Source organism: Coturnix japonica, unplaced genomic scaffold, assembly GCF_054131305.1.
Source record: "Coturnix japonica strain WE unplaced genomic scaffold, WE-NBRP24 Scf113, whole genome shotgun sequence".
Classification (NCBI taxonomy): domain Eukaryota; kingdom Metazoa; phylum Chordata; class Aves; order Galliformes; family Phasianidae; genus Coturnix; species Coturnix japonica.
Window position 1 is genome coordinate 27,888 of NW_028189016.1, and position 27,988 is coordinate 55,875.

General features: G+C 53.5%; 3 protein-coding genes across 6 annotated transcripts in view; 2 read left to right on the forward strand and 1 right to left on the reverse strand.

Annotated features, from left to right (window-relative positions):
- The first annotated feature begins 6,161 nt into the window (after positions 1-6,161).
- Positions 6,162-12,991, forward strand: LOC107307536 (CD209 antigen-like protein C). 4 transcript variants are annotated; one of them, XM_085535243.1, is made up of 9 exons: positions 6,162-6,385; positions 6,647-6,760; positions 9,448-9,546; positions 9,660-9,710; positions 9,808-9,897; positions 10,144-10,257; positions 10,340-10,491; positions 10,972-11,081; positions 12,775-12,991. In XM_085535243.1, the coding sequence occupies exons 3-9, from the start codon at positions 9,456-9,458 to the stop codon at positions 12,905-12,907; spliced, it is 741 nt and encodes a 246-aa protein (XP_085391369.1). In that variant the 5' UTR covers positions 6,162-6,385; positions 6,647-6,760; positions 9,448-9,455; the 3' UTR covers positions 12,908-12,991. The 4 variants fall into 4 exon arrangements, with proteins under 4 accessions (XP_085391369.1, XP_085391370.1, XP_085391367.1 ...); XM_085535244.1 differs by having other exon boundaries at positions 6,650-6,760; XM_085535241.1 differs by having other exon boundaries at positions 6,162-6,282.
- On the reverse strand, positions 12,646-19,197 carry PET100 (PET100 cytochrome c oxidase chaperone). The gene is made up of 4 exons (XM_085535245.1): positions 19,048-19,197; positions 18,870-18,956; positions 16,217-16,249; positions 12,646-15,355 (listed from the first exon to the last, which is right to left on the reverse strand). The coding sequence occupies exons 1-4, from the start codon at positions 19,147-19,149 to the stop codon at positions 15,278-15,280; spliced, it is 300 nt and encodes a 99-aa protein (XP_085391371.1). The 5' UTR covers positions 19,150-19,197; the 3' UTR covers positions 12,646-15,277.
- A 48-nt stretch (positions 19,198-19,245) lies between these two features.
- LOC107307023 (uncharacterized) overlaps positions 19,246-27,988 on the forward strand; it is a 24,270-nt gene continuing 15,527 nt past the window's right edge. Inside the window, exons 1-5 of the mRNA XM_085535240.1 lie at positions 19,246-19,502; positions 20,953-21,101; positions 24,136-24,259; positions 25,944-26,141; positions 27,662-27,808. Coding sequence (XP_085391366.1) covers positions 19,266-19,502; positions 20,953-21,101; positions 24,136-24,259; positions 25,944-26,141; positions 27,662-27,808 — 855 coding nt within the window. The 5' untranslated portion in view covers positions 19,246-19,265. The remainder of the gene's footprint in view (positions 19,503-20,952; positions 21,102-24,135; positions 24,260-25,943; positions 26,142-27,661; positions 27,809-27,988) is intronic.

The following is a 27,988-nucleotide window of genomic DNA, read 5'->3' on the forward strand; positions in this document are numbered from 1 at the left end:
GGGGGTTAGGGTGTCTTTAAGGCCCTAAAATGGGGCTATTTGGGGGTTATGGTGTCTTTACGGCCCTAAAATGGGGCCTTTGGGGGTCTGTAAGGCTTTAAAATGGGGCTGGGGGTCCATTGAGGCCCTAAAATGGGGTCTGAAAGGCCCTAAAATGGGTCTATTTAGGTGTTGAGTGTCTTTAAGGCCCTAAAATGGGGCCTTTGGGTGTCTGAAAAGCCCTAAAATGGGGCTATTTGGGGGTTAAGGGTGTCTTTAAGGCCCTAAAATGGGGTCGTTTGGGGTCTGAAAGGCCCTAAAATAGGGCTGATGGGGGTTGGGGGTCCAAAAGGCCCTAAAATGGGGTCTGAAAGGCCCTAAAATGGGGCCTTTGTGGGTCTGAAAGGCCCTAAAATGGGGCTATTTGGGGGTTGGGGGTGTCTGTAAGGCCCTAAAATGGGGCCTTTGGGGGTCTGTAAGGCCTTAAAATGGGACTGGGGGTCCATTAAGGCCCTAAAATGGGGTCTGAAAGGCCCTAAAATGGGTCTATTTAGGTGTTGAGTGTCTTTAAGGCCCTAAAATGGGGACTTTGGGGGTCTGAAAAGCCCTAAAATGGGGCTATTTGGGGGTTAGGGGTGTCTGTAAGGCCTTAAAATGGGGCCTTTGGGGGTGGGGGCTGAATGGCCCTAAAATGGGGCTATTTGGGTGTTGGGGGGTGTCTTTAAGGCCCTAAAATGGGGCCTTTGGGGGTCTGAAAGGCCCTAAAATGGGGCCATTGGGGGTTGGGGGTCCAAAAGGACCTAAAATGGGGCTATTTGGGGGTCTGAAAAGCCCTAAAATGGGGCTATTTGGGGTTAAGGGTGTCTTTAAGGCCCTAAAATGGAGCCATTGGGGGTCAGGGGGTCTGTAAGGCCATAAAATGGTGCTGTTTGGGGTTTGAAAGGCCCTAAAATGGGGCTATTTGGGGGTTAAGGGTGTCTTTAAGGCCCTAAAATGGGGCCTTTGGGGGTCTGTAAGGCCTTAAAATGGGGCCTTTCGGTGTTGGGGGTCCAAAAGTCCCTAAAATGGGGTCTGAAAGGCCCCAAAATGGGGCCTTTGGGGGTCTGAAAAGCCCTAAAATGGGGCTATTTGGGGGTTAAGGGTGTCTTTAAGGCCCTAAAATGAGGCCTTTGGGGGTGGGGGCTGAATGGCCCTAAAATGGGGCTATTTGGGTGTTGGGGGGTGTCTTTAAGGCCCTAAAATGGGGCCTTTGGGGGTCTGTAAAGCTTTAAAATGGGGCTGGGGGTCCATTAAGGCCCTAAAATGGGGTCTGAAAGGCCCTAAAATGGGTCTATTTAGGTGTTGAGTGTCTTTAAGGCCCTAAAATGGGGCCTTTGGGGGTCTGAAAGGCCCTAAAATGGGGCTATTTGGGGTTTAAGGGTGTCTTTAAGGCCCTAAAATGGGGCCTTTGGGGGTCTGTAAGGCCTTAAAATGGGGCCTTTCGGTGTTGGGGGTCCGAAAGGCCCTAAAATGGGGTCCGAAAAACCCTAAAATGGGGCTATTTGGGGGTTAAGGGGGTCTTTAAGGCCCTAAAATGGGGTCGTTGGGGGTCTGAAAGGCCCTAAAATGGGGCTGATGGGGGTTGGGGGTCCAAAAGGCTCTAAAATGGGGTCTGTAAGGCCCTAAAATGGGGCTATTTGTGGGTTAGGGTGTCTTTAAGGCCCTAAAATGGGGTCTGTAAGGCCTTAAAATGGGGCTGGATGTCCATTAAGGCCCTAAAATGGGGTCTGAAAGGCCCTAAAATGGGTCTATTTAGGTGTTGAGTGTCTTTAAGGCCCTAAAATGGGGCCTTTGGGGAGTCCGAAAGGCCCTAAAATGGGGCTATTTGTGGGTTAGGGTGTCTTTAAGGCCCTAAAATGGGGTCGTTGGGGGTCTGTAAGGCCTTAAAATGGGGCCTTTGGGTGTTGGGGGTCCAAAAGGCCCTAAACTGGGGCCTTTGGGGGTCTGAAAAGTCCTAAAATGGGGCTATTTGGGGGTCAGGGGGTCTGTAAGGCCCTAAAATGGGGCCTTTGGGGGTCTGAAAGGCACTAAAAAGGGGCTATTTGTGGGTCGTGGGTCTTTAAGGCCCTAAAATGGGGCCTTTGGGGGTCTGAAAGGCCCTAAAATGGGGCTATTTGGGGGTCAAGAGGTCTGTAAGGCCCTAAAATGGGGTCGTTGGTGGTTGGGGGTCCAAAAGACCCTAAAATGGGGTCTAAAAGGCCCTAAAATGGGGCCTTTGGGGTCTGTAAAGCTTTAAAATGGGGCTGGGGGCCCATTAAGGCCCTAAAATGGGGTCTGAAAGGCCCTAAAATGGGTCTATTTAGGTGTTGAGTGTCTTTAAGGCCCTAAAATGGGGCCTTTGGGGGTCTGAAAAGCCCTAAAATGGGGCTATTTGGGGGTTATGGGTGTCTTTAAGGCCCTAAAGTGGGGTTTTTGGGGGTCTAAAAGGCCCTAAAATGGGGTCTGAAAGGCCCTAAAATGGGTCTATTTAGGTGTTGAGTGTCTTTAAGGCCCTAAAATGGGGCCTTTAGGGGTCTGAAAAGCCCTAAAATGGGGCTATTTGGGGGTTAAGGGTGTCTTTAAGGCCCTAAAATGGGGTCGTTGGTGGTTGGGGGTCCAAAAGACCCTAAAATGGGGTCTAAAAGGCCATAAAATGGGGCCTTTGGGGCTCTGAAAAGCCCTAAAATGGGGTCGTTGGGGGTCTGTAAGGCCTTAAAATGGGGACATTGGGGGTCAGGGGGTCTGTAAGGCCCTAAAATGGTGCTGTTTGGGGTTTGAAAGACCCTAAAATGGGGCTATTTGGGGGTTGGAGGTGTCTTTAAGGCCCTAAAATGGGGCCTTTGGGGGTCTGTAAGGCCTTAAAATGGTGCTGTTTGGGGTCCATTAAGGCCCTAAAATGGGGTCTGAAAGGCCCTAGATGGGTCTATTTAGGTGTTGAGTGTCTTTAAGGCCCTAAAATGGGGCCTTTGGGGGTCTGAAAAGCAGCTAAAATGGGGCTATTTGGGGGTTAAGGGTGTCTTTAAGGCCCTAAAATGGGGGCGTTGGGGGTCTGAAAGGCCCTAAAATGGGGCCATTGGGTGTTGGAGTCTGAAAGGCCCTAAAATGGTGCTGTTTGGGGTTTGAAAGGCCCTAAAATGGGGCTATTTGGGGGTCTGAAAAGCCCTAAAATGGAGCTATTTGGGCATTAGGGGTGTCTGTAAGGCCCTAAAATGGGGCCTTTTGGGGTCTGAAAGGCCCTAAAATGGGGCTATTTGGGGGTTTAAGGATGTCTTTAAGGCCCTAAAATGGGGTCGTTGGGGGTGTCTTTAAGGCCCTAAAATGGGGTATTTGGGGTGGGGTCTGAAAGGCCTTAAAATGGGGCTGGGTGGGGGTCCAAAAGGCCCTAAAATGGGCCTATGGGGGGGGTCTGAAAGGTCCTAAAATGGGGCTGGGGGGGGGGGTCTGAAAGGCCATAAAATTGATACTCAAAAGCCCTATAGAGGGTTTATAGGGTGACGTTTTTTGGGTGGGAAATGGCCTTTTTTCCTCCTCTCCCCGCATTCAGTTCTGGTTTCGTTTCTTTTCTGCTCCGAAATCTCCGGTTCTAAGAAGAAAAATACAGGAGAACAGCAGAAAATGGGCAACTTTGGGCTCCAAATTCACTTCCCCAATGGGGTTTTTGGGTGGAAAAAAGGGGAAATTGGGTAAAAAAGAGGAAGTTGGGTTGGAGTTGAAGGCCCTTCAACCTTTTGCTTGTGTTTCCTTGTAACCGATGACTCCTTGTGCTGGAAAATGGGGCTGAATTTGGGGCTAAAAAGGGGGATTTCTGGTAGAGCTGTTTTAGGGGTGTTTTGGGCATTTTTAGACGTGTTTTAGGCATGTATTAGGTGGTTTTTAGGCATGTTTTAGGCATGTTATAGGCATGTAATACATGTGTTTTTAGCCGTGTTTTAGGCGTGTTTTAGGGGTGGTTTAGGTGGGTTTTAGATGTGTTTTTAGGCGTGTTTTAGGTGGTATTTAGGTGTGTTTTAAGTGTGTTTTTAAGCGTGTTTTAGGCAGATTTTAGGCAAGTTTTCAGCATGTTTTAGGTGTTTTTAAGGCGTGTTTTAGGCATGTTTTAAGCATGTTATAGGCATGTAATAGATGTGTTTTTAGCCGTGTTTTAGGCATGTATTAGGTGGTTTTTAGGCATGTTTTAGGCATGTTATAGGCATGTAATAGATGTGTTTTTAGCCGTGTTTTAGGCGTGTTTTAGGGGTGGTTTAGGCGTGTTTTAGATTTGTTTTTACGTGTGTTTTAGGTGGTATTTAGGTGTGTTTTAAGTGTGTTTTTTAGGCGTGTTTTAGGCATGTTTTAAGCATGTTATAGGCATGTAATAGATATGTTTTGAGCCGTGTTTTAGGCATGTATTAGGTGGTTTTTAGGCATGTTTTAGGCATGTTATAGGCATGTAATAGATGTGTTTTTAGCCGTGTTTTAGGCGTGTTTTAGGGGTGGTTTAGGCGTGTTTTAGATTTGTTTTTACGTGTGTTTTAGGTGGTATTTAGGTGTGTTTTAAGTGTGTTTTTTAAGCGTGTTTTAGGCATGTTTTAAGCATGTTATAGGCATGTAATAGATATGTTTTGAGCCGTGTTGTAGGCATGTTATAGGCATATTTTAGGCATGTTTTAAGCATGTTATAGGCATGTAATATATGTGTTTTTAGCTGTGTTTTAGGTGTGTCTTAGGCATGTTTTAGGCATGTTTTAGGGGTGGTTTAGGCAGGTTTTAGATGTGTTTTTAGGCGTGTTTTAGGTGGTATTTAGGTGTGTTTTAAGTGTGTTTTTTAGGCATGTTTTAGGCATGTTTTAAGCATGTTATAGGCATGTAATATATGTGTTTTTAGCCGTGTTTTAGGTGTGTCTTAGGCATGTCTTAGGCGTGTTTTATGGGTGGTTTAGGTGGGTTTTAGATGTGTTTTTAGGTGTGTTTTAGGTGGTATTTAGGTGTGTTTTAAGTGTGTTTTTTAAGCGTGTTTTAGGCAGATTTTAGGCAAGTTTTCAGCATGTTTTAGGTGGTTTTTAGGCGTGTTTTAGGTGGTTTTTAGGTGTGTTTTAAGCATGTTCTAGATGTGTTTCAGGAGTGCTTTAGATGTTTTTTTAGGCGTGTTTTAGGTGGTTTTTAGGTGTGTTGTAGGCATGTTATAGGCATATTTTAGGCGTGTTTTAGGCATGTTTTATGTGGTTTTTAGGCGTGTCTCAGGTGTGTCTTAGGCATGTTTTAGGGGTGGATTAGGCATGTTTTAAGTGTGTTTTTAGGCATGTTTTAGGTGTTGTTTTAGGCATGTTTAAGTGTGTTTTAGGCATGTTTTCAGGTGTGTTTCAGGTGTGTTTTCGATGTGTTTTAGGTGTTTGTTTTAGGCATGTTTTAGACGTGTTTTAGGCGTGTTTTTAGCTGTATTTTAGACATGTTTTAGTTGTTTTTTACACTTGTTTTAGGCGTGTTTTAGACATATCTTAGGTGTGTTTTAGGCATGTTTTAGGTGTGTTTTAGGCATGTTTTAGACGTGTTTTAGGCGTGTTTTTAGCTGTATTTTAGACATGTTTTAGTTGTTTTTTACACTTGTTTTAGGCGTGTTTTAGACATATCTTAGGTGTGTTTTAGGCATGTTTTAGGTGTGTTTTAGGCATGTTTCAGACATGTTTTAGGTGTGTTTCAGACATGTTTTAGGTGTGTTTTAGGCGTATTTTAGACATGTTTTAGGTGTGTCTTAGGTGTGTTTCAGACATGTTTTAGGTGTGTTTTAGGCGTGTTTTAGGCATGTTCTAAGTGTTTTTTAAGTGTTTTTCAGGCGTTTTAGCTATTTTAGCTCTCTCTCCCATCACTCAGCCGAGGAAGGGCCGTATCACGTGCCCACGAGCGAGTCAGCTGCCGTCAAAGTTGCTGAGCTTGCACTTAATGTCGTTGGTTCTTTATGTGGTTGTTTATTGTTCTCCTTGTTGTGGGCTGCTTTGGGGGGGGGGGGGGGGGGGGGGGGGATTATTTTCTATTCTTTTCTATGGAAATCAAGATGCTGAAACAACATTCACTTCCCCCCCCCCCCCCCCTTTAACCCCCCCTTCCTTCCCCCTTAAACCAACCAACCCCGGAAGAGTTGACGTGTTTTCCCAACCCCATAAATAAAATGGGAGAGAGCTTTTTTTTTTATGGGGTGGGGGGTTAAAGAAGGATCAGAGATGGCCCAGAACGTTGGGGCTGATGAGAACTGGGAGCTCAACAAGGACATGCTGCTGGAGGACCAGCCCCCAAGGAAAGCACCCTATAGAGGTACAAGCAACCCAAACTCGATAGAACTGGGGTCTTCCAGCTCTTAATGGGGATCTTTAAGGCAAAATCAAGGACCAGCCCCCAAGGAAAGCACCCTATAGAGGTACAAGCAACCCAAACTTGATAGAACTGGGGTCTTCCAGCTGTTAATGGGGATCTTTAAGGCAAAATCGAGGCTACGTTTGGACTCTTGTTTTCTCTATCAGGTTGTGATCAAAAGGAAATAGGTTGAGAGGGGGGAATTTGGCATTGGAGCTTATTGAGGGGGCGTTGATGGGGTCTCACCACACTGTGCTGTTGCCCTAAAGGTGGAGGGGATTTTTTGGGGCTGTTTTACCCTTTTTTCCCCCTTTTATGTCCTCAGCAGTGCTGTCGTTCCTGCCCTCACCCCCACAAAGACCTATTGCACTGCTGGCCCTGCTGCTGGCCCTCAGCTTTATCTTCCTCGTGGCTCTTAGCATTGCCAACAGCAGAAGAGGTGAGGATGGTGCTGTGCTCACGGGTCCTTAAAGGTCACAGAACAGAAGGATGGGTTGGGTTGGAAAGTTCCTTACAGGTCATAGAACCCTGGAATGATAGAGTGGGTTGGGTTGGAGAGGTCCTTAAAGGTCATAGAACCATGGGATGATAGAATGGGTTGGGTTGGAGAGGTCCTTAAAGGTCATAGAACCATGGGATGATAGAATGGGTTGGGTTGGAGAGGTCCTTAAAGGTCATAGAACCCTGGAATGATAGAATGGGTTGGGTTGGGGAGGTCCTTAAAGGTCATAGAACCCTGGGACGATAGAGTGGGTTGGGTTGGAGAGGTCCTTAAAGGTCATAGAACCCTGGGACGATAGAGTGGGTTGGGTTGGAGAGGTCCTTAAAGGTCATAGAACCCTGGGACGATAGAGTGGGTTGGGTTGGAGAGGTCCTTAAAGGTCATAGAGCCCTGGAATGATAGAATGGGTTGGGTTGGAGAGGTCCTTAAAGGTCATAGAACCCTGGGATGATAGAGTGGGTTGGGTTTTAGAGGTCCTTAAAGGTCATAGAACCATGGGATGATAGAGTGGGTTGGGTTGGAGAGGTCCTTAAAGGTCATAGAACCATGGAATGATAGAGTAGGTTGGGTTGGGGAGGTCCTTAAAGGTCATAGAACCATGGGATGATAGAGTGGGTTGGGTTGGGGAGGTCCTTAAAGGTCATAGAACCATGGGATGATAGAATGGGTTGGGTTGGAGAGGTCCTTAAAGGTCATAGAACCATGGGATGATAGAATGGGTTGGGTTGGAGAGGTCCTTAAAGGTCATAGAACCCTGGAATGATAGAGTGGGTTGGGTTGGAGAGGTCCTTAAAGGTCATAGAACCCTGGAATGATAGAGTGGGTTGGGTTGGAGAGGTCCTTAAAGGTCATAGAACCCTGGAATGATAGAATGGGTTGGGTTGGAGAGGTCCTTAAAGATCATAGAACCATGGGATGATAGAATGGGTTGGGTTGGAGAGGTCCTTAAAGATCATAGAACCATGGGATGATAGAGTGGGTTGGGTTGGAGAGGTCCTTAAAGGTCATAGAACCATGGGATGATAGAATGGGTTGGGTTGGAGAGGTCCTTAAAGGTCATAGAACCCTGGGATGATAGAGTGGGTTGGGTTGGAGAGGTCCTTAAAGGTCAGAGAACAGAAGGATGGGTTGGGTTGGAAGGAACCTTACAGGTCATAGAACCATGGGATGATTGAATGGGTTGGAAAGGTCCTTAAAGATCATAGAATCATAGAGCGATTTGGGTTAGAATAGGAACATTGTGGAATCCTACAATGGTTTTGGTTGGAAGGGACCATAAATGTAGAAGCATGGAATCAAATAATGGGTTGGGTTGGAAGGGATCATAAAGGTCGAAGAACCATTGAGTCCTGAGATGGGTTTGGATGAATCTTAAAGGCCACAGAGCCATGGAAATAGGTTGGGTTGGGCTGGAAGGGATCTTAAAGTCCATGGAACCATGGAGTGGGTTGGGTTGGGTTGGAAGGGATCTTAAAGGCCATGGAACCATGGAGTGGGTTGGGTTGGGTTGGAAGGGATCTTAAAGTCCATGGAACTGACATGTTTTGTTGCCACAGCAACAAAAGGACTGTGTACAATAGACTGAGAGTTTGCTGAGTTTCTTGGTTTACAGAAAGCACAAATAACTCAGAAATTACAGCTGGACTTTGAACCTTAAGGACTGCCTAGAAAGAAGCCATCTGCTAAGCCCCTGAGCTGCAAACTGCCAAGGAACTCCATACGTTCCCAGGAATGACAGGAGGGTGCTGACCATGGATACACAGCTACGGACTGATGGTAAACCTCAAACAGCTTGAAGTGAGTAAGGGATGGTGCCTGAGGGCAGTGGCTGCACTGGTGTTCAATATTCAAGAAGCCTATAAATCTACACTGGGCCAAAGGACACCAGTTTTAATATCTCATACAGTGTTTACTGTATTGGAGGCAAAAGGGGGACATTAGTTCATTGGCTCTCACCCCAAAGATTCCTGAAATACCAGGCCATCCTGGTAGAGCAAGATGATGTAGAAATAATTGTGACTAATATTGTCAACCCAGTATCTTTCCTTAGCGGAACTCCCGGAGAACCAGTATTACATGACTGCTTTGAATCAACTGAAGCTGCACATTCCAGCCGGTCAGTCGAACCTGAAGGACGAACCCTTAGAAGATGCAGAAGACACCTGGGTTACCAGCAGCTGCAGTTTTATGAGACAAGGAGACTGTAAGGCAGGACATGCAGTAACTGCTACTGACCAGGTAATCGAAGCACAACCACCAGCTGTGGGGACTTCCCCTCAGAAGGCTGAAATAACTACCTTGACAAGAGCTTTAATCATATGGACAGATGCTAAATATGTGCCACACGCTCATAGTACTATCTGAAAAGAGCAAGGATTGCTCACACACAAGGAAAACAGCCTGATTTAAATCTACCAATGGTTATTAGAACCATGGAGTGGGTTGGGTTGGGTTGGAAGGGATCTTAAAGGCCATGGAACCATGGAGTGGGTTGGGTTGGGTTGGAAGGGATCTTAAAGGCCATGGAACCATGGAGTCCTGGGATGGATTGGGTTGGAAGGGGGTCTTCAAAGAGCCCAGAAGGATGGGCTGGATGTGGATTGAAGTCAAACTCCTCTCCCCAGTATCTGCAATGCAAGAAGAACTGGAGCGAGCACGACTGCAAGACAAGCAGAGCCACAGCACAGCCTGGCACAACCTCTCCAAGGTCCAGCAGGGCCTCGGTATGAAAAATGGGCTTTTTTCCCTTAAAATCCACCCCAAAATGCTTCCTATGGGGTTGGAGATGACCACGAATGGGTTTGCTTTGAGTTTTCTCCTCTTATTTCCCTATTAGATACGCAGCTCTCAGCCGAGCTCCGGGTGATTCACAGCCACCTTCTAAATGGTATGGAAATAGGAAGGTGGGATTGGGATAATGGAGTAATTAAGGGTTAATTAAGCAATGTAAATGAGATACAGAAGGGGAGATTTCCTCCTTACAGTGTCAAGAGAAGTGGAGGAGGTGCAGCAGAAGATGGAGCAGTGCAGAGCTGAGTGTGGGATGGAGATGAAGGATCGGATCCAAGCCCTGGGTGAGAGCCTGGCTTATATTAATGGGGTTGGGATGGTCTTAATGGGTTTGGAGCCTCATTGTGTTGGATATCAATGGGGTAGAAGGGGAAAGAAGAGCCTTTTCTTATAGTGCTTTGATTGAGGAACACAACTAAAAGCTCCTTTGTTGGCTGCGGTTTGGAGCTGCCAAAGAGAAGAGGAAGGGAGATGAAGTATGTCCACTGTGGCCCCAAAAATGGCTGTTTTTGGTCTGTTTGGTTCTATAGAAGGAAGGGAAGCATTGCAACCTGCATTGAAGCAGCTGGAAGAGCTGAAGCAAGAGCAGAACCGCATCTCCACTTTGCTTAGCACCACCATAGAGGAGACCCGGAACCTCACAGGTGATAATGGGAGCTGCATCCCCTCCTAAAATACCCCCTATTTCCTCTTTTTTTACCATTTTCCCCTTGTTTTCCCCCATAGAGATGTTCTGCACCAGCTGCCCTGTGGGTTGGCAGCAGTTCGCTAAGACCTGCTATTATTTCTCCTCCGAGGGGAAGACGTGGATCGAAGCTCGAGCTGCTTGTTCCATGTTGGGTGCTCACTTGGCCATCGTCAACAGCGAGATGGAGAATGTAAGTTGTACGATCCCCCCCTAAAACAACCCCAAAAGACCCCAAAAGCCCCATTGGAACTCATTTAAAAGGGCATCAGGCTCCAGTGTTACCTACTCGAATCATCCACAGCCCCCAGACTTGAGGTTTTTGATGGGATTGAACCAAAACGGGCCGATCTATCCTTGAAATAGAGATAGGAATTTCATTGGGATCCAATGAAGTTTTGGAGTTCCTTTGGGCAATCCCAACCCCAACTTTGTGTTTTTCAACCCAATTTAAACCACCTCCATCCCACTTTGGCTACTTTGGTTTCACCATCTCAGCTTTGCAAGCATTAAATAGGGTAGAAAAAGCTTCTCCCTCCATCAGTCCTCAATTTCAATCCATTTATCGCCATTATTTCCCCTCCCACCTCATGGTTACTCCACAAAGGATGGTGCTCCCCCATTTCCTACCCTTATTTTTGCTTATTTTGGCTCATTTTCCCTTATTTTGCAGAAATTTCTGGCCAATCACATCATGGAGATCCGAGCCTTTTGGCTTGGCCTGAATGACATGAACCGAGAAGGCGAATGGGAATGGTTGGATGGCCAACCCCTCTCTATCTCGTACGTCCCCCTTCCCAAAACAGCTGGTTTTTCCCCTGTTCTTTTGCCCCATAGAACCCATAGTAACACAGTAATGCGATGGTTTAGCAGAGAAAAAGGTTTTGTGGCACCTAAAGGTGCAGAGGGAGAGATGGGAGGAATGTTGGGCTGGATCTTAAAGGCCACAGAACCATGGGGCAGGTTGGGTTGGGTTGGAAGGGGATCAGGTTGGGTTGGGTTGGATTGGGTTGGAAGGGATCTTAAAGGCCATAGAACCATAGAGTAATGGAATGGGTTGGGTTGGAAGGGATCTTAAAGGCCATAGAACCATGGAACAGAATGGGTTGGGTTGGAAGGGATCTTAAAGGTCTCGGAACCATGGAGTCCATTGGGTTGGGTTGGGTTGGAAGGGAGTCTTCAAAGAGCACAGAACCATGGAGTGAGTTGTGTTGTGTTGGGTTGGGTTGGAAGGGGATCAGGTTGGGTTGGGTTGGATTGGGTTAGAAGGGATCTTAAAGGCCATAGAACCACGGAGCAGGTTGGGTTGGGATGGAAGGGAACTTAAAGGCCTCAGAACCATTGAGTACTGGAATGGGTTGGGCTGGAAGGGATCTTAAAGGCCTCAGAACCATGGAGCGGGTTGGGTTGGGTTGGACGGGGGTCAGGTTGGGTTGGGTTGGATTGGAAGGGATCTTAAAGGCCATGGAACCAAGGAGCAAGTTGGGTTGGGTTGGAAGGGAACTTAAAGGCCACGGAACCATGGGTTGGGTTGGGTTGGAAGGGAACTTAAAGGCCACGGAACCATGGTGTCCATTGGGTTGGGTTGGGTTGGAAGGGAACTTAAAGGCCATGGAACCATGGAGTGGGTTGGGTTGGGATGGAAGGGGGTCGGGTTGGGTTGGGTTGGGTTAGAAGGGATCTTAAAGACAACAGAACCATGGAGTCCATTGGGTTGGGTTGGAAGGAATCTTAAAGGCCATAGAACCATGGAACAGGTTGGGTTGGGTTGGAAGGGATCTTAAAGGTCTCGGAACCATGAAGTCCATTGGGTTGGGTTGGGTTGGAAGGGGGTCTTCAAAGAGCACAGAACCATGGAGTGAGTTGGGTTGGGTTGGGTTGGGTTGGAAGGGATCTTAAAGGCCATGGAACCATGGAGTCCTGGTATGGGTTGGGTTGGATTGGAAAGGATCTTAAAGGCCTCAGAACCACGGATCAGGTTGGGTTGGGATGGAAGGGGGTTGGGTTGGGTTGGGTTGGGTTAGAAGGGATCTTAAAGACAACAGAACCATGGAGTCCATTGGGTTGGTTTGGAAGGGATCTTAAAGGCCTCAGAACCACGGAGCGGGTTAGGTTGGGTTGGAAGGGGGTCGGGTTGGGTTGGGTTGGATTGGAAGGGATCTTAAAGGCCATGGAACCAAGGAGCAAGTTGGGTTGGGTTGGAAGGGAACTTAGAGGCCACGGAACCATGGAGTCCATTGGGTTGGGTTGGAAGGGATCTTAAAGGCCACAGAACCATGGTGTCCATTGGGTTGGGTTGGGTTGGACGGGATCTTGGGGATCCCAAGAGAAATGGGGCTGTATCGGGTTTTGGTGTCAAACCAGTTTAATACCACCTAAAAAGAAGGAGCCCCAAAGCCATAAAACCCCGATGGATGATCAAATGTTGAGTTTTTCACCCAAATTGTGGTCGTTTTATCCCCCTTTTTTTGCTCAGGTTCTGGAGGAAAGGTGAACCCAACAACGTGGGTGAACACGGGGAGGATTGTGCCACTGTATCTTCCAATGGGTTCTGGAACGACGTTACATGTACCAGCCCCGAGGCCTGGATCTGTGAACGGAGCTGCTAATGGGACCAAAATGGGGCGAAATCAGTAAGAAAAGGACAAAAGACACTAAAAATTAAGGGGAATAAAGGTAAAATGAGCTACGAAGGAGCTGAACTGAACCCAAGGGGAAGGGAGCTGTTCGGTGTGGAGGAGGTGCTGAAAATGGATTTGGGGGGCGGGATGGGGGGGTGGGTGGACCCAAATGGGGTTTGATTTGGTGAAGGGATGATGAGAAGATTTTGGGGTTGTTTGTTGATATTTTGGTTTTTGACCTCTGGGTTATGATTTGGACCAAATCTTGGTGATCCAACCCCATTTCTTGGTGGTGCTTTGAACCCCCGTGTCACTTTGGGGACCCCCTTATCAATTTGGGGACACATCTGTCACCTACCCCCCCCCCATCACCCTGGGAACCCTCTTATCACCTTGGGGACCCCCCCCATCACATTGGGGACCCTCTTATCACCCCAAAAGACCCCTTTGTCACCACAACCTGCTGCCATTTATTACCCACTGCCCCCCCCCCCCCTCCCCCCCCATATGGCCATATTCAGCCCTGTGACCCCATTGGTGGTCCCACGTCCTCATGGCATTGGGGTCCATATGGGGTTGGGGTCCTCATGGTGTCCTTATGGGGTCGGGGTCTTCATGGGGTCCTTATGGGGTTGGGGTCCTCATATTGTCCCTATGGGGTTGGGGTCTTCATGGTGTCTCCATGGGGTTGGGGTCCTCATGGTGTCCCTATGGGGTTGGGGTCTTCATGGTGTCTCCATGGGGTCGGGGTCCTCATGGTTGTCCCTACATTGGGGTCTTCATGGTATGGGGTCGGGGTCCTCATGGTTTCCTTATGGGGTTGGGGTCTTCATGGGGACGCCACGTTGGGGTCTTCATGGTGTCCCTATGGAGTTGGGTTCTTCATGGTGTCCCTATGGGGCTGGGGTCCTCATGTTGTCTGTATGGGGTTGGGGTCCTCATGTGGTGTCCCCATGGGGTCAGGGTCCTCATGGTGACTCTATGGGGCTGGGGTCTTCACGGTGTCCCAATGGGGTTGGGGTCCTCATGTTGTCTGTATAGGGTTGGGGTCTTCATGTTGTCCCTATGGGGTTGGGGTCTTCATGGGGTCCCCATGGGGTTGGGGTCCTCATGGTGTCCTTATGGGGTTGGGGTCTTCATGGTGTGCCCACGATGGGGTCTTCATGGGGTCCTTATTGGGTTGGGGTCCTCATGGGGTCTCCATGGGGCTGGGGTCCTCATGTTGTCCATATAGGGTTGGGATCTTCATGTTGTCCATATGGGGTTGGGGTCTTCATGTGGTGTCCCTATGGGGTCAGTCTTCATGTGGTGTCCCTATGGGGTCAGGGTCCTCATGATGACTCTATGGGGTCAGGGTCTTCATTGTGTCCCTATGGGGTTGGGGTCCTCATGTTGTCCAAATAGGGTTGGGGTCTTCATGGTGTCCCCATGGGGTTGGGGTCTTCATGGTGTGCCCACGTTGGGGTCTTCATGGGGTCCTTATGGGGTTGGGGTCCTCATGTTGTTGAGGTCCCTATGGGGTCGGGGTCTTCATGGTGTCCTCATGGGGTCGGGGTCCTCGCAGTGTCCCCATGGGGTTGGGGTCTTCATGGTGTGCCCACATTGGGGTCTTCATGGGGTCCTTATTGGGTTGGGGTCCTCATGGGATCCCCATGGGGTTGGGGTCTTCATGGGGTCCCTATGGGGTCAGGGTCTTCATGGTGTCCTTATGGGGTTGGGGTCCTCATATTGTCCCTATGGGGTTGGGGTCCTCATGGTGTCCCCATGGGGTTGGGGTCTTCATGGTGTCCCTGTGGGGCTGGGGTCCTCATGTTGTCTGTATAGGGTTGGGGTCTTCACGTTGTCCATATGGGGTTGGGGTCCTCGCGGTGTCCCCATGGGGTTGGGGTCTTCATGGTGTCCTCACGTTGGGGTCCTCATAGTGTCCCTATGGGGTCGGGGTCCTCATGTTGTCCCTATGGGGTCGGTGTCCCCATGTTGTCCCTATGGGGTTGGGGTCTTCACGTTGTCCAAATAGGGTTGGGGTCTTCATGTGGTGTCCCTATGGGGTCGGGGTCCCCATGTTGTCCCTATGGGGTCGGGGTCTTCATAGTGTCCCTATGGGGTTGGTGTCCCCATGTTGTCCCTATGGGGTCGGGGTCCTCCTGGTGTCCCTATGGGGTTGGGGTCTTCATGGGGTCCCCACGTTGGGGTCTTCATGGGGTCCTCATTGTGTCCCTATGGGGTCGGTGTCCCCCTGTTGTCCCTATGGGGTCGGTGTCCCCATGTTGTCCCTATGGGGTCGGTGTCCCCCTGTTGTCCCTATGGGGTCGGGGTCCCCATGTTGTCCCCATGGGGTCGGGGTCCTCCTGCTGCCCCCTACCCACGCGTGTCCTTCAGCGCTCGCTGCTCCTGGAGCTGCAGCACCCGCTGCTTCAGTGCTGCCACCTGGCGGCGCTGCGGGGAAAGGGGCCGGCAATGGGATATAGGGATAAAGGGATGGTAATGGGATATAGGGATATAGGGATATAGAGATATAGGGACGGTAATGGGATAAAGGGATAAAGGGATATAGGGATATAGGGATATAGGGACGGTAATGGGATAAAGGGATATAGGGATATAGGGATATAGGGCCGGCAATGGGGATATGGGGACGGTAATGGAGATATGGGGCCAGCAATGGGGATATAGGGATATAGGGACAGCAATGGGATAAAGGGATATAGGGATGGAAATGGGGATATAGGGATATAGGGACAGAAATGGGGATATAGGGATATAGGGACAGTAATAGGGATAAAGGGATATGGGGCCGGCAATGGGGATATGGGGACGGTAATGGAGATAAAGGGACGGCAATGGGGATATGGGGACGGCAACAGGGATATAGGGACGGCAATGGGGATATAGGGTCCGTAATGGAGATAAAGGGACAGCAATGGGGATATGGGGACGGCAATAGGGATATGGGGACGGCAATGGGGATATGGGGACGGCAATAGGGATATGGGGACGGCAATGGGGATATATGGATGGCAATGGGGATAAAAGGGACGGCAATGGGGATATATGGATGGCAATGGGGATAAAAGGGACGGCAATGGGGATATGGGGACGGCAATGGGGATGGTAATTGGGATATAGGGACAGGGATAGGGATAAAGGAATGGCAATGGGGATATGGGGGACATGAGGATATGGGGTTATGGGGACAGGGATGGGGATATTTGGGGCACCCCACAACAGGGGGAAGCATTGAGGACAATGGGGGATGATTTAGGGTCACTTTGGGGTCACTTTGGGGTCCCATCTCACCCTCTCGGGGTTGTCCGGAGGGAAGATCTCTCTCTGCAATGGGAGGGAGCCATCAGCACAGCCCTCCCCCTGACCCCCCCATTTGGGCACCCCCCCCCCATGTAATGCCTACCCTTTGCGTGCCCCCCCCCCCATGAAGTCCCCCCCCCATTTTAATGCCCACCCCATGCCATGCCCCCCCCGTGTGCCTCCCCCAATTGAAGCCCCCACCACACACACCTTGCCCCCCCCCCCCGTGTTCCCCCCTCCCACACACCTTGCCCCCCACTCTGTGTTCCCCCCCCAAATATGGTGACCCCCCCCCATTTTAATGCCCTCCCCCCCCCCAAAATATGGTACCCCCCCCACTTGTGTTCCACCCCCCCATTTTAATGCCCCCCCATGTCATTCCCCCTCCCATTTTGGTGCCCCCCCCATATGAAGCCCCCCCCCACCTACACCTTCCCCCCCCGTATTCCCCCTCCCAATATGGTAACCCCCCCCCCCATTTTAATACCCCCCCCATTTGTGTGCCCACCCCCCCACCATTTTGGTGCCCCCCCCCATATGAAGCCGACCCCCATTTTAATACCCCCCCCATGTGATGCCCACCCTTTGTGCCCCCCCCCATTTCAATACTCCCCCCCCCCCATTTCAATGCCCCCCCCCCGTTTCCCCCTCCCATTTTAATGCCCTCCCCCCCCATGTATATCACCCACCCCAAATATGGTGCCCCCCCCCTTGTGCTCCCCCCCCCCCCCCATTTTAATGCCCCCCCCCATATGGTGCCCCCCCCCCGCCCCCCATTTTAATGCCCCCCCCCATGTGATGCCCACCCTTTGTGCCCCCCCCTCCATTTTAATACTCCCCCCCCCCCCCATTTCAATGCCCCCCCCCGTATCCCCTCCCCCATTTTAATGCCCCCCCCCCCCGTGTATCTTCCCCTGCCCCCAAATATGGTGCCCCCCCCCTTGTGCTCCCCCCCCCCATTTTAATGTCCCCCCCCAATATGGTGCCCCCCCCCTGTGCCCACCCCCCCTCCCATTTTAATGCCCCCCCCACATGAAGCCCCCCCCACACACACCTTGCCCCCCCTGCTGTGTGCCCCCCCCCCCATATGATGCCCACCCTTTGTGTGCCCCCCCCCCCCCATTTTGGTGCCCCTCCCCACCCCGCCTTGCCCCCCCCCTCTGTGCCCCCCCCCATTTTAATGCCCCCCCCCCCAATATGGCGCCCCCCCCCCGTGCCCCCCCCCCATTTTGGTGCCCCCCCCCCCATATGAAGCCCCCCACACACACACCCTGCCCCCCCTCCTCTATGTGCCCCCCCCCCCCAATGTGATGCCCCCCCCTCTGTGCCCCCCCCCCCATTTTAACGCCCCCCCCCATATGAAGCTCCCCCCCACAAACCTTAACCTCCCCCCCTCTGTCCCCCCCCCCAATATGGTGCCCCCCCATATGAAGCCCGCCCCCCCCCCACCTTGCCCCCCCCTGCTGTGTCCCCCCCCCCCCAAAATGGTGCCCCCCCCCTGTGCCCACCCCCCCTCCCATTTTAATGCCCCCCCCACATGAAGCCCCCCCCACACACACCTTGCCCCCCCTGCTGTGTGCCCCCCCCCCTCCCCCTATTTGAATGCCCCCCCCCCCCATATGATGCCCACCCTTTGTGTGCCCCCCCCCCCCCCCATTTTGGTGCCCCTCCCCACCCCGCCTTGCCCCCTCCCTCTGTGCCCCCCCCCCCCATTTTAATGCCCCCCCCCCCGTGCCCCCCCCTCATTTTAGTGCCCTCCCCCCCCATGTATATCACCCCCCCCAAATATGGTGCCCCCCCCCTCCCATTTTAATGTCCCCCCCCAATATGGTGCCCCCCCCTCTGTGCATTCCCCCCCCCCCATTTTAATGCCCCCCCCATATGATGCCCACCCTTTGTGTGCCCCCCCCCTTTTTAATACCCCCCACTCCCCCCCCCATTTTAATGCCCCCCCCATATGGTGCCCCCCCTCCAATTTAATCCCCCTCCCCATTTTAATGCCCCCCCCACCAATATGGTGCCCCCCCCCATCTTAATGCCCCCCCCCATGTGATGCCCCTCCCATTTTGTATGCCTCCCCCCATTTTAATGCCCCCCCCCCAATATGGTGCCCCCCCCCCCTCATTTTAATCCCCCCCCCCCATGTGATGCCCACCCTTTGTGTGCCCCCCCTCCCCGCCCCCCCCATTTTGGGTCCCCCCCTCCCCCACACACACCTTGCCCCCCCTTCTCTGTGTGCCCCCCCCAATGTGATTCCCCCCACCATTTGTATGCCTCCCCCCCCCCCAATATGAAGCCCCCCCTCCCCCCCCCACATTTTAATACCCCCCCCCCCATGTGATGCCCACCCTCCGGGTGCCCCCCCCCCATATGGTGCCCCCCCCATCCCCAATGTGATGCCCCCCCCCCCCATATGAAGCCCCTCCCCTCCCCCCCATCTTAATGCCCCCCCCCCATATGGTGCCCCCCCCACCCCCAATGTGATGCCCCCCCCCCCCCATTTTGGTGCCCCCCCCATATGAAGCCCCTCCCCTCCCCCCCATTTTAATGCCCGCCCCCCCCAATATGGTGCCACCCCCTCTGCGCCCCCCCCCACCCTCCATTTTAATCCCCCCCCCCATTTTAACGCCCCCCCATTTCTCACCCTCCTCTTCAGCACGAACTGCTGGAAGTACTGCGCCTGGTTGGACACCCAGAACACCCCGACCGGGAACGACAAGTACAGCAGCATCTGTTGGGGGGGGGGACGGCAATAAAGGGGACACACACGTCACTTCCGGTCCCCCCATTTAGACCCCCCATGTCCCCCCTCATTTCCGTACCCGGAACACCTCCAGCTTCACCCCCATGGCGGCGCCCACACCCTCGACGCACCCCGCAGCATCGCCTCCTCTCATTGGTCGAGCGGCTGTGCATCCGCGCATCCCATTGGTTACGCGGAACGGAAGAGGCGGGGACAGAGTGAGGCGCGAACCAATAGGAGCGAGGAGAGGGAGTGGGGGAGGGTGGGCGGAAGTGGCGTCATCGAGGAGCTTCCGGTATGGCGGCGGAAGGGGCGGGTGGGGTGGGGATGGAGGGAGATGGAGCGGAGCGACGGAGCGAGATGGGAACGGGAACCGAACCGGAAACTGAACCGGGAACGGAACCGGGAACGGAACCGGGTGTGGGGATGGAACAGCGAACGGAACCGGAGCCAGAACCGGAAACGGAACCAGAACCGGAGCCAGAACCGGAAGCAGGCCCGAGCGCAGGCCTCGCGCGGCCCGAGCTGAGCTTAGTGAGTGAGAGCGGGGGTCTACTTCCGGGTCGTGTCCCCCCCTTCCATTGCGGGTGGGGGTCTACTTCCGGGTCCCGCCTCCCCCCCCCCCCAGTCCCTCCCAGTATATCCCAGTACATCCCAGTATATCCCAGTCCCAGTAGGTCTTAATCCCTCCCAGTATATCCCAGTATATCCCAGTCCTTCCCATTATATCCTACTCCCTTTTAGTAGGTCCCAGTCCCTCCCAGTAAGTCCCAGTACTCTCCAGTATATCCTACTTCCAGTAGGTCTTAATCCCTCCCAGTATATCCTATTCCCTCCCAGTATATCCATATATTCCAGTCCCTCCCAGTAAGTTCCAGTCCTTCCCAGTATATCCCAGTCCATCCCAGTATCCTACTCCCTCCCATTCCATCCCATTCCATCCCAGTTCCCTCCCAGTTCCCTCCCGTTCCCTCCCATTCCATCCCATTCCATCCCAGTCCCATCCCAGTTTCATCCCATTCCATCCCAGTCCCCCCCAGTCCATCCCAATTCCCTTCCAGTCCCCCCCATTCCCCCCCATTCCCTCCCAGTCCCTCCCATTCCATCCCAGTCCCTCCCATTCCATCCCAGTTCCATCCCAGTTCCATCCCAGTTCCATCCCAGTCCATTCCAGTCCATCCCAGTTCCATCCCAGTCCCTCCCAGTTCCATCCCAGTCCCATCCCAGTTCCATCCCATTCCATCCCAATCCATCCCATTCCCTCCCAGTTCCCTCCCAGTTCCCTCCCATTCCATCCCATTCCATCCCATTCCATCCCAGTCCCATCCCAGTTTCATCCCATTCCATCCCAGTCCCCCCCAGTCCATCCCAATTCCCTTCCAGTCCCCCCCATTCCCCCCCATTCCCTCCCAGTCCCTCCCATTCCATCCCAGTCCCTCCCATTCCATCCCAGTTCCATCCCAGTTCCATCCCAGTTCCATCCCAGTCCATTCCAGTCCATCCCAGTTCCATCCCATTCCCTCCCAGTTCCCTCCCAGTTCCATCCCAGTTCATCCCAGTCCATCCCAGTCCATCCCAGTCCATCCCAGTCCATCCCAGTTCCTCCCAGTTCCATCCCAGTCCATCCCAGTCCATCCCAGTTCCCTCCCAGTCCATCCCAGTTCCATCCCAGTCTCTTCCAGTCCCTCTCAGTCCATTCCAGTCCATCCCATTCCCTCCCATTCCATCCCAGTCCCCTCCCAGTCCCCTCCCATTCCCTCCCATTCCCTCCCATTCCATCCCATTCCATCCCATTCCATCCCAATCCCCCCCATTCCATCCCAGTCCATCCCAGTCCCCCCCATTCCCTCTCAGTCCCCCCCATTCCCTCTCAGTCCCCCCCAGTCCATCCCATTCCCTCCCATTCCATCCCATTCCCCCCCATTCCCCCCCAGTCCCCCCCAGTCCTCCAGGCCGGTCCTCCAATCGCTCCCCCCTCCCTCAGGAAGAGGCGGACGTTCCCCACGAGGAGCAGTTGTTACGGGATCCCTACTCCGTGCGCTGCTGGCTGCGATATCTCCGCGCCCGACAGGGGGCGCCACGAGCACGACTCAATCTGCTCTATGAGCGGGCGCTGAGGGAGCTGCCCGGAAGGTGAGGGGGGGGGGGGGGACTTCCGGGTTCCATTGGGTGCTATTGGGTGCCATTGGGTGCCATTGGGTTCCATTGGGTGCCATTGGGTTCCATTGAGTGCCATTGGGTTCCATTGGATCCCATTGGGTTCCATTAGGTGCCATTGGGTACCATTGGGTGCCATTGGGTGCCATTGGGCTCCATTGGGTGCCATTGGGTTCCATTGGGTTCCATTGGGTTCCATTGGGTGCCATGGGTGCCATTGGGTTCCATTGGGCTCCATTGGGTGCCATTGGGTTCCATTGTGGCTCACTGGGTGCCATTGGGTGCTGTCGTGTTCCATTGGGTGCCATTGGGTTCCATTGGGTGCCATTGGGTTCTATTGAGTGCCATTGGGTCCCATTGGGTGCCATTAGCTGTATATTGAGTGCCATTGGGTGTATGTTGGGTGCCATTGGGTCCCATTGGGTTCCATTGGGTGCCATTGGGTTCCATTGGGTTCTATTGGGTTCCATTGCATTCCATTGGGTGTATGTTGGGTTCCATTGGGTGCCATTGGGTTCCATTAGGTGTCATTGAGTTCCATTGGATCCCATTGGGTTCCATTGGGTGCTATTGGGTTCTATTGGGTGCCATTGGGTTCCATTGGGTCCCTTTGGGTTCCATTGGGTGCCATTGGGTTCCACTGGGTGTATGTTGGGTTCCATTGGGTTTCATTGGGTTCCATTGGGTTCCATTAGGTGCCATTGGGTGCCATTGGGTTCCATTGGGACCCATTGGGTCCTATTGTATTCCATTGGGTTCCATTGGGTTCCATTGGGTCCCATTGGGTTCCATTAGGTGCCATTGGGTGCCATTGGGTTCCATTGTGTTCCGTTGGGTGCCATTGGGTTCCATTGGGTGCCATTGGGTGCCATTGGGTTCCATTGTGTTCCGTTGGGTGCCATTGGGTTCCATTGGGTGCCATTGAGTTCCATTGGGTTCCATTGCATTCCATTGGGTGTATGTTGGGTTCCATTGGGTGCCATTGGGTTCCATTGGGTCCCATTAGGTTCATTGGGTGCCATTGGGTTCCATTGGATCCTATTGGGTTCCATTGGGTGTATGCTGGGCTCCATTGGATTCCATTGGGTGCCATTGGGTTCCATTGGGTGCCATTGGGTTCCATTGGGTCCCATTGGGTTCCGTTAGGTGCCATTGGGTCCCATTGTGGCTCACGGGGTGCCATTGGGTCCCATTGGGTTCCATTGGGTTCCATTAGGTGCCATTGGGTGCCATTGGGTTCCATTGGGTGCTATTGGGTGTATGTTGGGTGTATGTTGGGTGCCATTGGATTCCATTAGGTGCCATTGGGTTCCGTTGGGTGCCATTGGGTTCCATTGGATCCCATTGGGCTCCATTGGGCTCTATTGGGTGCCATTGGGTCCCATTGGATTCCATTGGGTTCCGTTGGGTGCCATTGGGTTCCATTGGATTCCATTGGGCTCCATTGGGTGCCATTGGGTCCCATTGTGGCTCACTGGGTGCCATTGGGTTCCATTGGGTGCCATTGGGTGTATGTTGGGTTCCATTGGGTGCCGTTGGGTTCCATTGAGTGCCATTGGGTTCCATTGGGTGCCATTGGGTTCCATTGGATCCCATTGGGTTCCATTGGGTGTATGCTGGGCTCCATTGGATTCCATTGGGTGCCGTTGGGTTCCGTTGGGTTCCGTTGGGTCCCATTGGGTGCCATTGGGTTCCATTGGGTCCCATTGGGTTCTATTGAGTGCCATTGGGTGCCATTGGGTGCTATTGGGTTCCATTGGGTGCCATTGGGTGCCATTGGGTTCCATTGGGTGCCATTGGGTCCTATTGGTGCCATTGGCTGCCATTGGGTCCCATTGGGTTCTATTGAGTGCCATTGGGTGCCATTGGGTCCCATTGGGTTCCATTAGGTGCCATTGGGTGTATGTTGGGTGCCATTGGGTTCCATTGGGTCCCATTGGGTTCCATTGGGTGCCATTGGGTCCCATTGTGGCTCACGGGGTCCCATTGGGTTCCATTGGGTTCCATTAGGTGCCATTGGGTGCCATTGGGTTCCATTGGGTGCTATTGGGTGTATGTTGGGTGTATGTTGGGTGCCATTGGATTCCATTAGGTGCCATTGGGTTCCGTTGGGTGCCATTGGATCCCATTGGGCTCCATTGGGCTCTATTGGGTTCCATTGGGTCCCATTGGGTTCCATTGGGTTCAATTGGGTGCCATGGGTGCCATTGGGTGTGTGTTGGGTTCCATTGGGTTCCGTTGGGTGCCATTGGGTTCCATTGGGTTCCATTGGGTGCTATTGGGTGCCATTGGGTTCCATTGGGTGTATGTTGGGTTCCATTGGGTTCCATTGGGTGTATGTTGGGTTCCATTGGATTCCGTTGGGTGCCATTGGGTTCCATTGGGCTCCATTGGATCCTGTTGGGCTCCATTAGGTGCCATTGGGTCCCATTGTGGCTCACTGGGTGCCATTGGGTTCCATTGGGTCCCATTGGGTTCTATTAGGTGCCATTGGGTGCCATTGGGTTTCATTGGGTCCCATTGGGTGCCATTGGGTTCTATTGAGTGCCATTGGGTCCCATTGGGTGCCATTAGCTGTATATTGAGTGCCATTGGGTGTATGTTGGGTGCCATTGGGTCCCATTGGGTGCCATTGGATCCCATTGGGTGCCATTGGGTTCCATTGGATTCCATTGGGTTCCATTGGGTTCCATTGGGTTTCATTGGGTGCCATTGGGTTCCATTGGCTGCCATTGGGTGCCATTGGGTTCCATTGGGTGCCTTTGGTTCCATTGAATGCCATTGGGTTCCATTGAATGCCATTGGATTCCATTGGATTCCATTGGATTCCATTGGGTTCCATTGGGTTCCATTGGGTTCCATTGGGTTCCATTGGCTGCCATTGTTTCCCACTTCTCACCAATTAAACCCCATTGACACCCATTGCTGCCCCTCTGGGTGCCCCCCACATCCAATGGGTGTCACTGGGGCCACCCTACATTAACCCCCCCCCCATTAACCCCCCCCCCAGTTACAAGCTGTGGTACGGGTACCTGAAGCTGCGGCGCCGCCAGGTCCGTAACCGCTGCGTCACCGACCCGGCCTACGAGGAGGCCAACAACTGCCACGAGAGGGCGCTGGTCTTCATGCATAAGGTGGGTTATGGGGCGGGGGGGGGGGGCTCAGCCCCATAAGCTCCCCCAGCCCCATAAGGTCCCCCAGCCCCATAAGCTCCCCCAGCCCCATAAGCCTCTTCAGCTCTATAAGCTCCTTCAGCCCCATAAGCTCCCCCAGCCCCATAAGGTCCCCCAGCCCCATAAGCTCCTTTAGCCCTCTAAGCTCTCTTAGTCCCATAAGCTGCTTTAGCCCTATAAGCTGCTTCAGCCCCATGAACTCCCCAGCCCTATAAGCTCCCCCAGCCCCATAAGCTCCCCCAGCCCTATAAGCTCCCCCAGCCCTATAAGCACCCCCAGCCCTATAAGCTCCCCCAGCCCTATAAGCACCCCCAGCCCTATAAGCTCCCCCAGCCCTATAAGCACCCCCAGCCCTATAAGCTCCCCCAGCCCTATAAGCTCCCCCAGCCCTATAAGCACCTTCAGGCATATAAGCTCCTCCTCTCAGCCCCATAATGTCCCCCATATCCCCTTTAGATGCCCTCCAACCCCCCCCCCCTTACCCCTTTAACCCCCCCATTAACCTTATAACCCCCCCATATCCCCTTTAGATGCCCTCCAACCCCCCCCTTATCCCCATAACCCCCCCCCTTTACCCCTTTTAACCCCCCCATATCCCCTTTAGATGCTCTATAACCCCCCCCCATACCCCTTTAACCCCCCCCTTACCCCTTTTAACCCCCCCATATCCCCTTTAGATGCTCTATAACCCCCCCTTTATCCCTTTAACCCCCCCCTTACCCCTTTTAACCCCCTTATTAACCTTATAACCCCCCCATTAACCTTATAACCCCCCCATATCCCCTTTAGATGCTCTTTAACCCCCCCTTATCCCCATAACCCCCCCCTTTACCCCTTTAACCCCCCCCTTACCCCTTTTAACCCCCCCATATCCCCTTTAGAAGCTCTATAACCCCCCCTTTACCCCTTTAACCCCCCCATTAACCTTATAACCCCCCCATTAACCTTATAACCCCCCCCGTATCCCCTTCAGATGCCCCGGATCTGGTTGGATTACTATGAGTTCCTGGTGTCTCAGAACACATCCCCCCCCAACCCCCCCCCCCGACCCTTTAACCCCCCATATCCCCTTTAGATGCTCTTTAACCCCCCCTTTATCCCTTTAACCCCCCCCTTTACCCCTTTGACTCCCTCCTTACCCCTTTTAACCCCCCCATTAACCTTATAACCCCCCCATTAACCTTATAACCCCCCCATATCCCCTTTAGATTCTCTTTAACCCCCCCCTTATCCCCATAACCCCCCCCTTTACCCCTTTAACCCCCCCCTTACCCCTTTGAATCCCCCCATATCCCCTTCAGATGCTCTATAACCCCCCCTTTCTCCCTTTAACCCCCCCTTTACCCCTTTAACCCCCCTTACCCCTTATAACCCCCCCATATCCCCTTTAGATGCCCTCCAACCTCCCCCTTATCCCCATAACCCCCCCCTTACCCCTTTTAACCCCCCCATATCCCCTTTAGATGCTTTTAACCCCCCCCATACCCCTTTAACCCCCCCCTTACCCCTTTAACCCCCCCATATCCCCTTTAGATGCTCTATAACCCCCCCCTTTATCCCTTTAACCCCCTCATTAACCTTATAACCCCCCCATTAACCTTATAACCCCCCCATTAACCTTACAACCCCCCCGTATCCCTTTCAGATGCCCCGGATCTGGTTGGATTACTGTGAGTTCCTGGTGTCTCAGGGCCGGATCACTCGGACCCGCCGGACGTTTGACCGCGCTCTGCGTGCTCTGCCCATCACTCAGCATCACCGACTGTGGCCGCTCTACCTGCAGTTCGTACGCAGCCACCCCCTGCCCGAGACGGCCGTCAGGGTCTATAGGAGATACCTCAAGGTGGGGGGGGGGGGATGGGGGCAATAAAGGGGGATAGGGGGGCACTTAGAGGCAATTGGGGGCAGTTAGAGGGGGTTGGGGGGCAGTAAGAGGGGGTTGGGGGCAGTTAGAGGGGGTTGGGGGCAGTTGGGGGGGTTGGGGGGCACATAGAGGGGGTAGGGGGCACTTAGAGGGGGTAGGGGGCACTTAGAGGCAATTGGGGGCAGTTAGAGGGGGTTGGGGGGCAGTAAGAGGGGGTTGGGGGGCACTTAGAGGGGGTTGGGGGCACTTAGAGGGGGATGGGGGCAGTTAGGTGGGATGGGGGGCACATAGAGGGGGATGGGGGCACATAGAGGGGGATTGGGGCACATAGAGGGGGATGGGGGGCACTTAGAGGGGGATGGGGGCACTTAGAGGGGGATGGGGGCAGTTAGGGGGGATGGGGGGCACATAGAGGGGGTTGGGGGCACATAGAGGGGGATGGGGGGCACATAGAGGGGGATGGGGGGCACTTAGAGGGGGATGGGGGCACTTAGAGGGGGATGGGGGCATATAGAGGGGGTTGGGGGGCAGTAAGAGGGGGATGGGGGCAGTTAGAGGGGGTTGGGGGCACATAGAGGCAATTGGGGGCAGTTAGAGGGGGTTGGGGGCAGTTAGGGGGGATGGGGGGCACTTAGAGGGGGATGGGGGGCACTTAGAGGCAATTGGGGGCAGTAAGAGGGGGTTGGGGGCACATAGAGGGGGATGGGGGGCACTTAGAGGGGTATGGGGGGCACTTAGAGGGGGTTGGGGGCACATAGAGGGGGATGGGGGACACTTAGAGGGGGTTGGGGGGCAGTAAGAGGGGGTTGGGGGCAGTTAGGGGGGGTTGGGGGCAGTTGGGGGGGTTGGGGGGCACATAGAGGGGGATGGGGGGCAGTTAGAGGGGGATGGGGGGCACATAGAGGGGGATGGGGGCACATAGAGGAGGATGGGGGCAGTTAGAGGGGGTTGGGGGCACATAGAGGGGGATGGGGGCACTTAGAGGGGGATGGGGGGCACTTAGAGGCAATTGGGGGCAGTTAGGGGGGATGGGGGACACTTAGAGGGGGTTGGGGGCACATAGAGGGGGATGGGGGGCACTTAGAGGGGGATGGGGGCACATAGAGGGGGATGGGGGCACATAGAGGGGGATGGGGCCACATAGAGGGGGATGGGGGGCACTTAGAGGGGGATGGGGGCAGTAAGAGGGGGTTGGGGGCACATAGAGGGGGATGGGGGTACTTAGAGGGGGATGGGGGGCACTTAGAGGGGGTTGGGGGCACTTAGAGGGGGATGGGGGCAGATAGAGGGGGTTGGGGGCAGATAGAGGGGTTGGGGGCACTTAGAGGGGGATGGGGGGGCACTTATGAGGGGGATGGGGGCACATAGAGGGGGATGGGGGCACATAGAGGGGGATGGGGGCACATAGAGGGGGATGGGGGCAGTTAGGTGGGATGCGGGGGGGCTTTAAGGAGGGTTGTTGTTGTCATGGGGGGTGTTGACTCGAAGCCCCCCCATAGCTGTGCCCCGAGGGCGCCGAGCAGTACGTGCAGTACCTGCGCTCCGTGGGGCGGCTGGACGAGGCCGCCAGCAGGTTGGCAGCGCTGGTCAATGACGAGAGGTTCGTGTCGGCTGAGGGCAAGTCCAAGTACCAGGTATGGGGGGGAGTTAAAGGGGGGAGGGTGTTAAATGGGGGGGGGGCATTGAGGGGGGGGCTTTGAGAGGGGGTCTTTGGGGGGGGGGGGGATTGGGGTGGGGGGGTGTTAAATGGAGGGGGGGTGCTAAATGGGGGGGGGCTTTGAGGGGGGAAGGATTGGGGGGGGCTTTGAGGTGGAGGGGGGGGCTTT

Coding starts and splice junctions, on each gene's coding strand:
- PET100 (XM_085535245.1), bottom strand. CDS start 19,149: ATGCGCGGATGCACAGCCGCTCGACCAATGAGAGGAGGCGATGCTGCG. Junction 18,957..19,047: donor TGAAGCTGGAGGTGTTCCGG/GTACGGAAATGA, acceptor CCCCCCCAACAG/ATGCTGCTGTACTTGTCGTT. Junction 16,250..18,869: donor AGTTCGTGCTGAAGAGGAGG/GTGAGAAATGGG, acceptor CTCCCATTGCAG/AGAGAGATCTTCCCTCCGGA.
- LOC107307536 (XM_085535241.1), top strand. CDS start 6,162: ATGGGGTGGGGGGTTAAAGAAGGATCAGAGATGGCCCAGAACGTTGGG. Junction 9,547..9,659: donor CAAGGTCCAGCAGGGCCTCG/GTATGAAAAATG, acceptor TTTCCCTATTAG/ATACGCAGCTCTCAGCCGAG. Junction 9,898..10,143: donor GGATCGGATCCAAGCCCTGG/GTGAGAGCCTGG, acceptor TTGGTTCTATAG/AAGGAAGGGAAGCATTGCAA.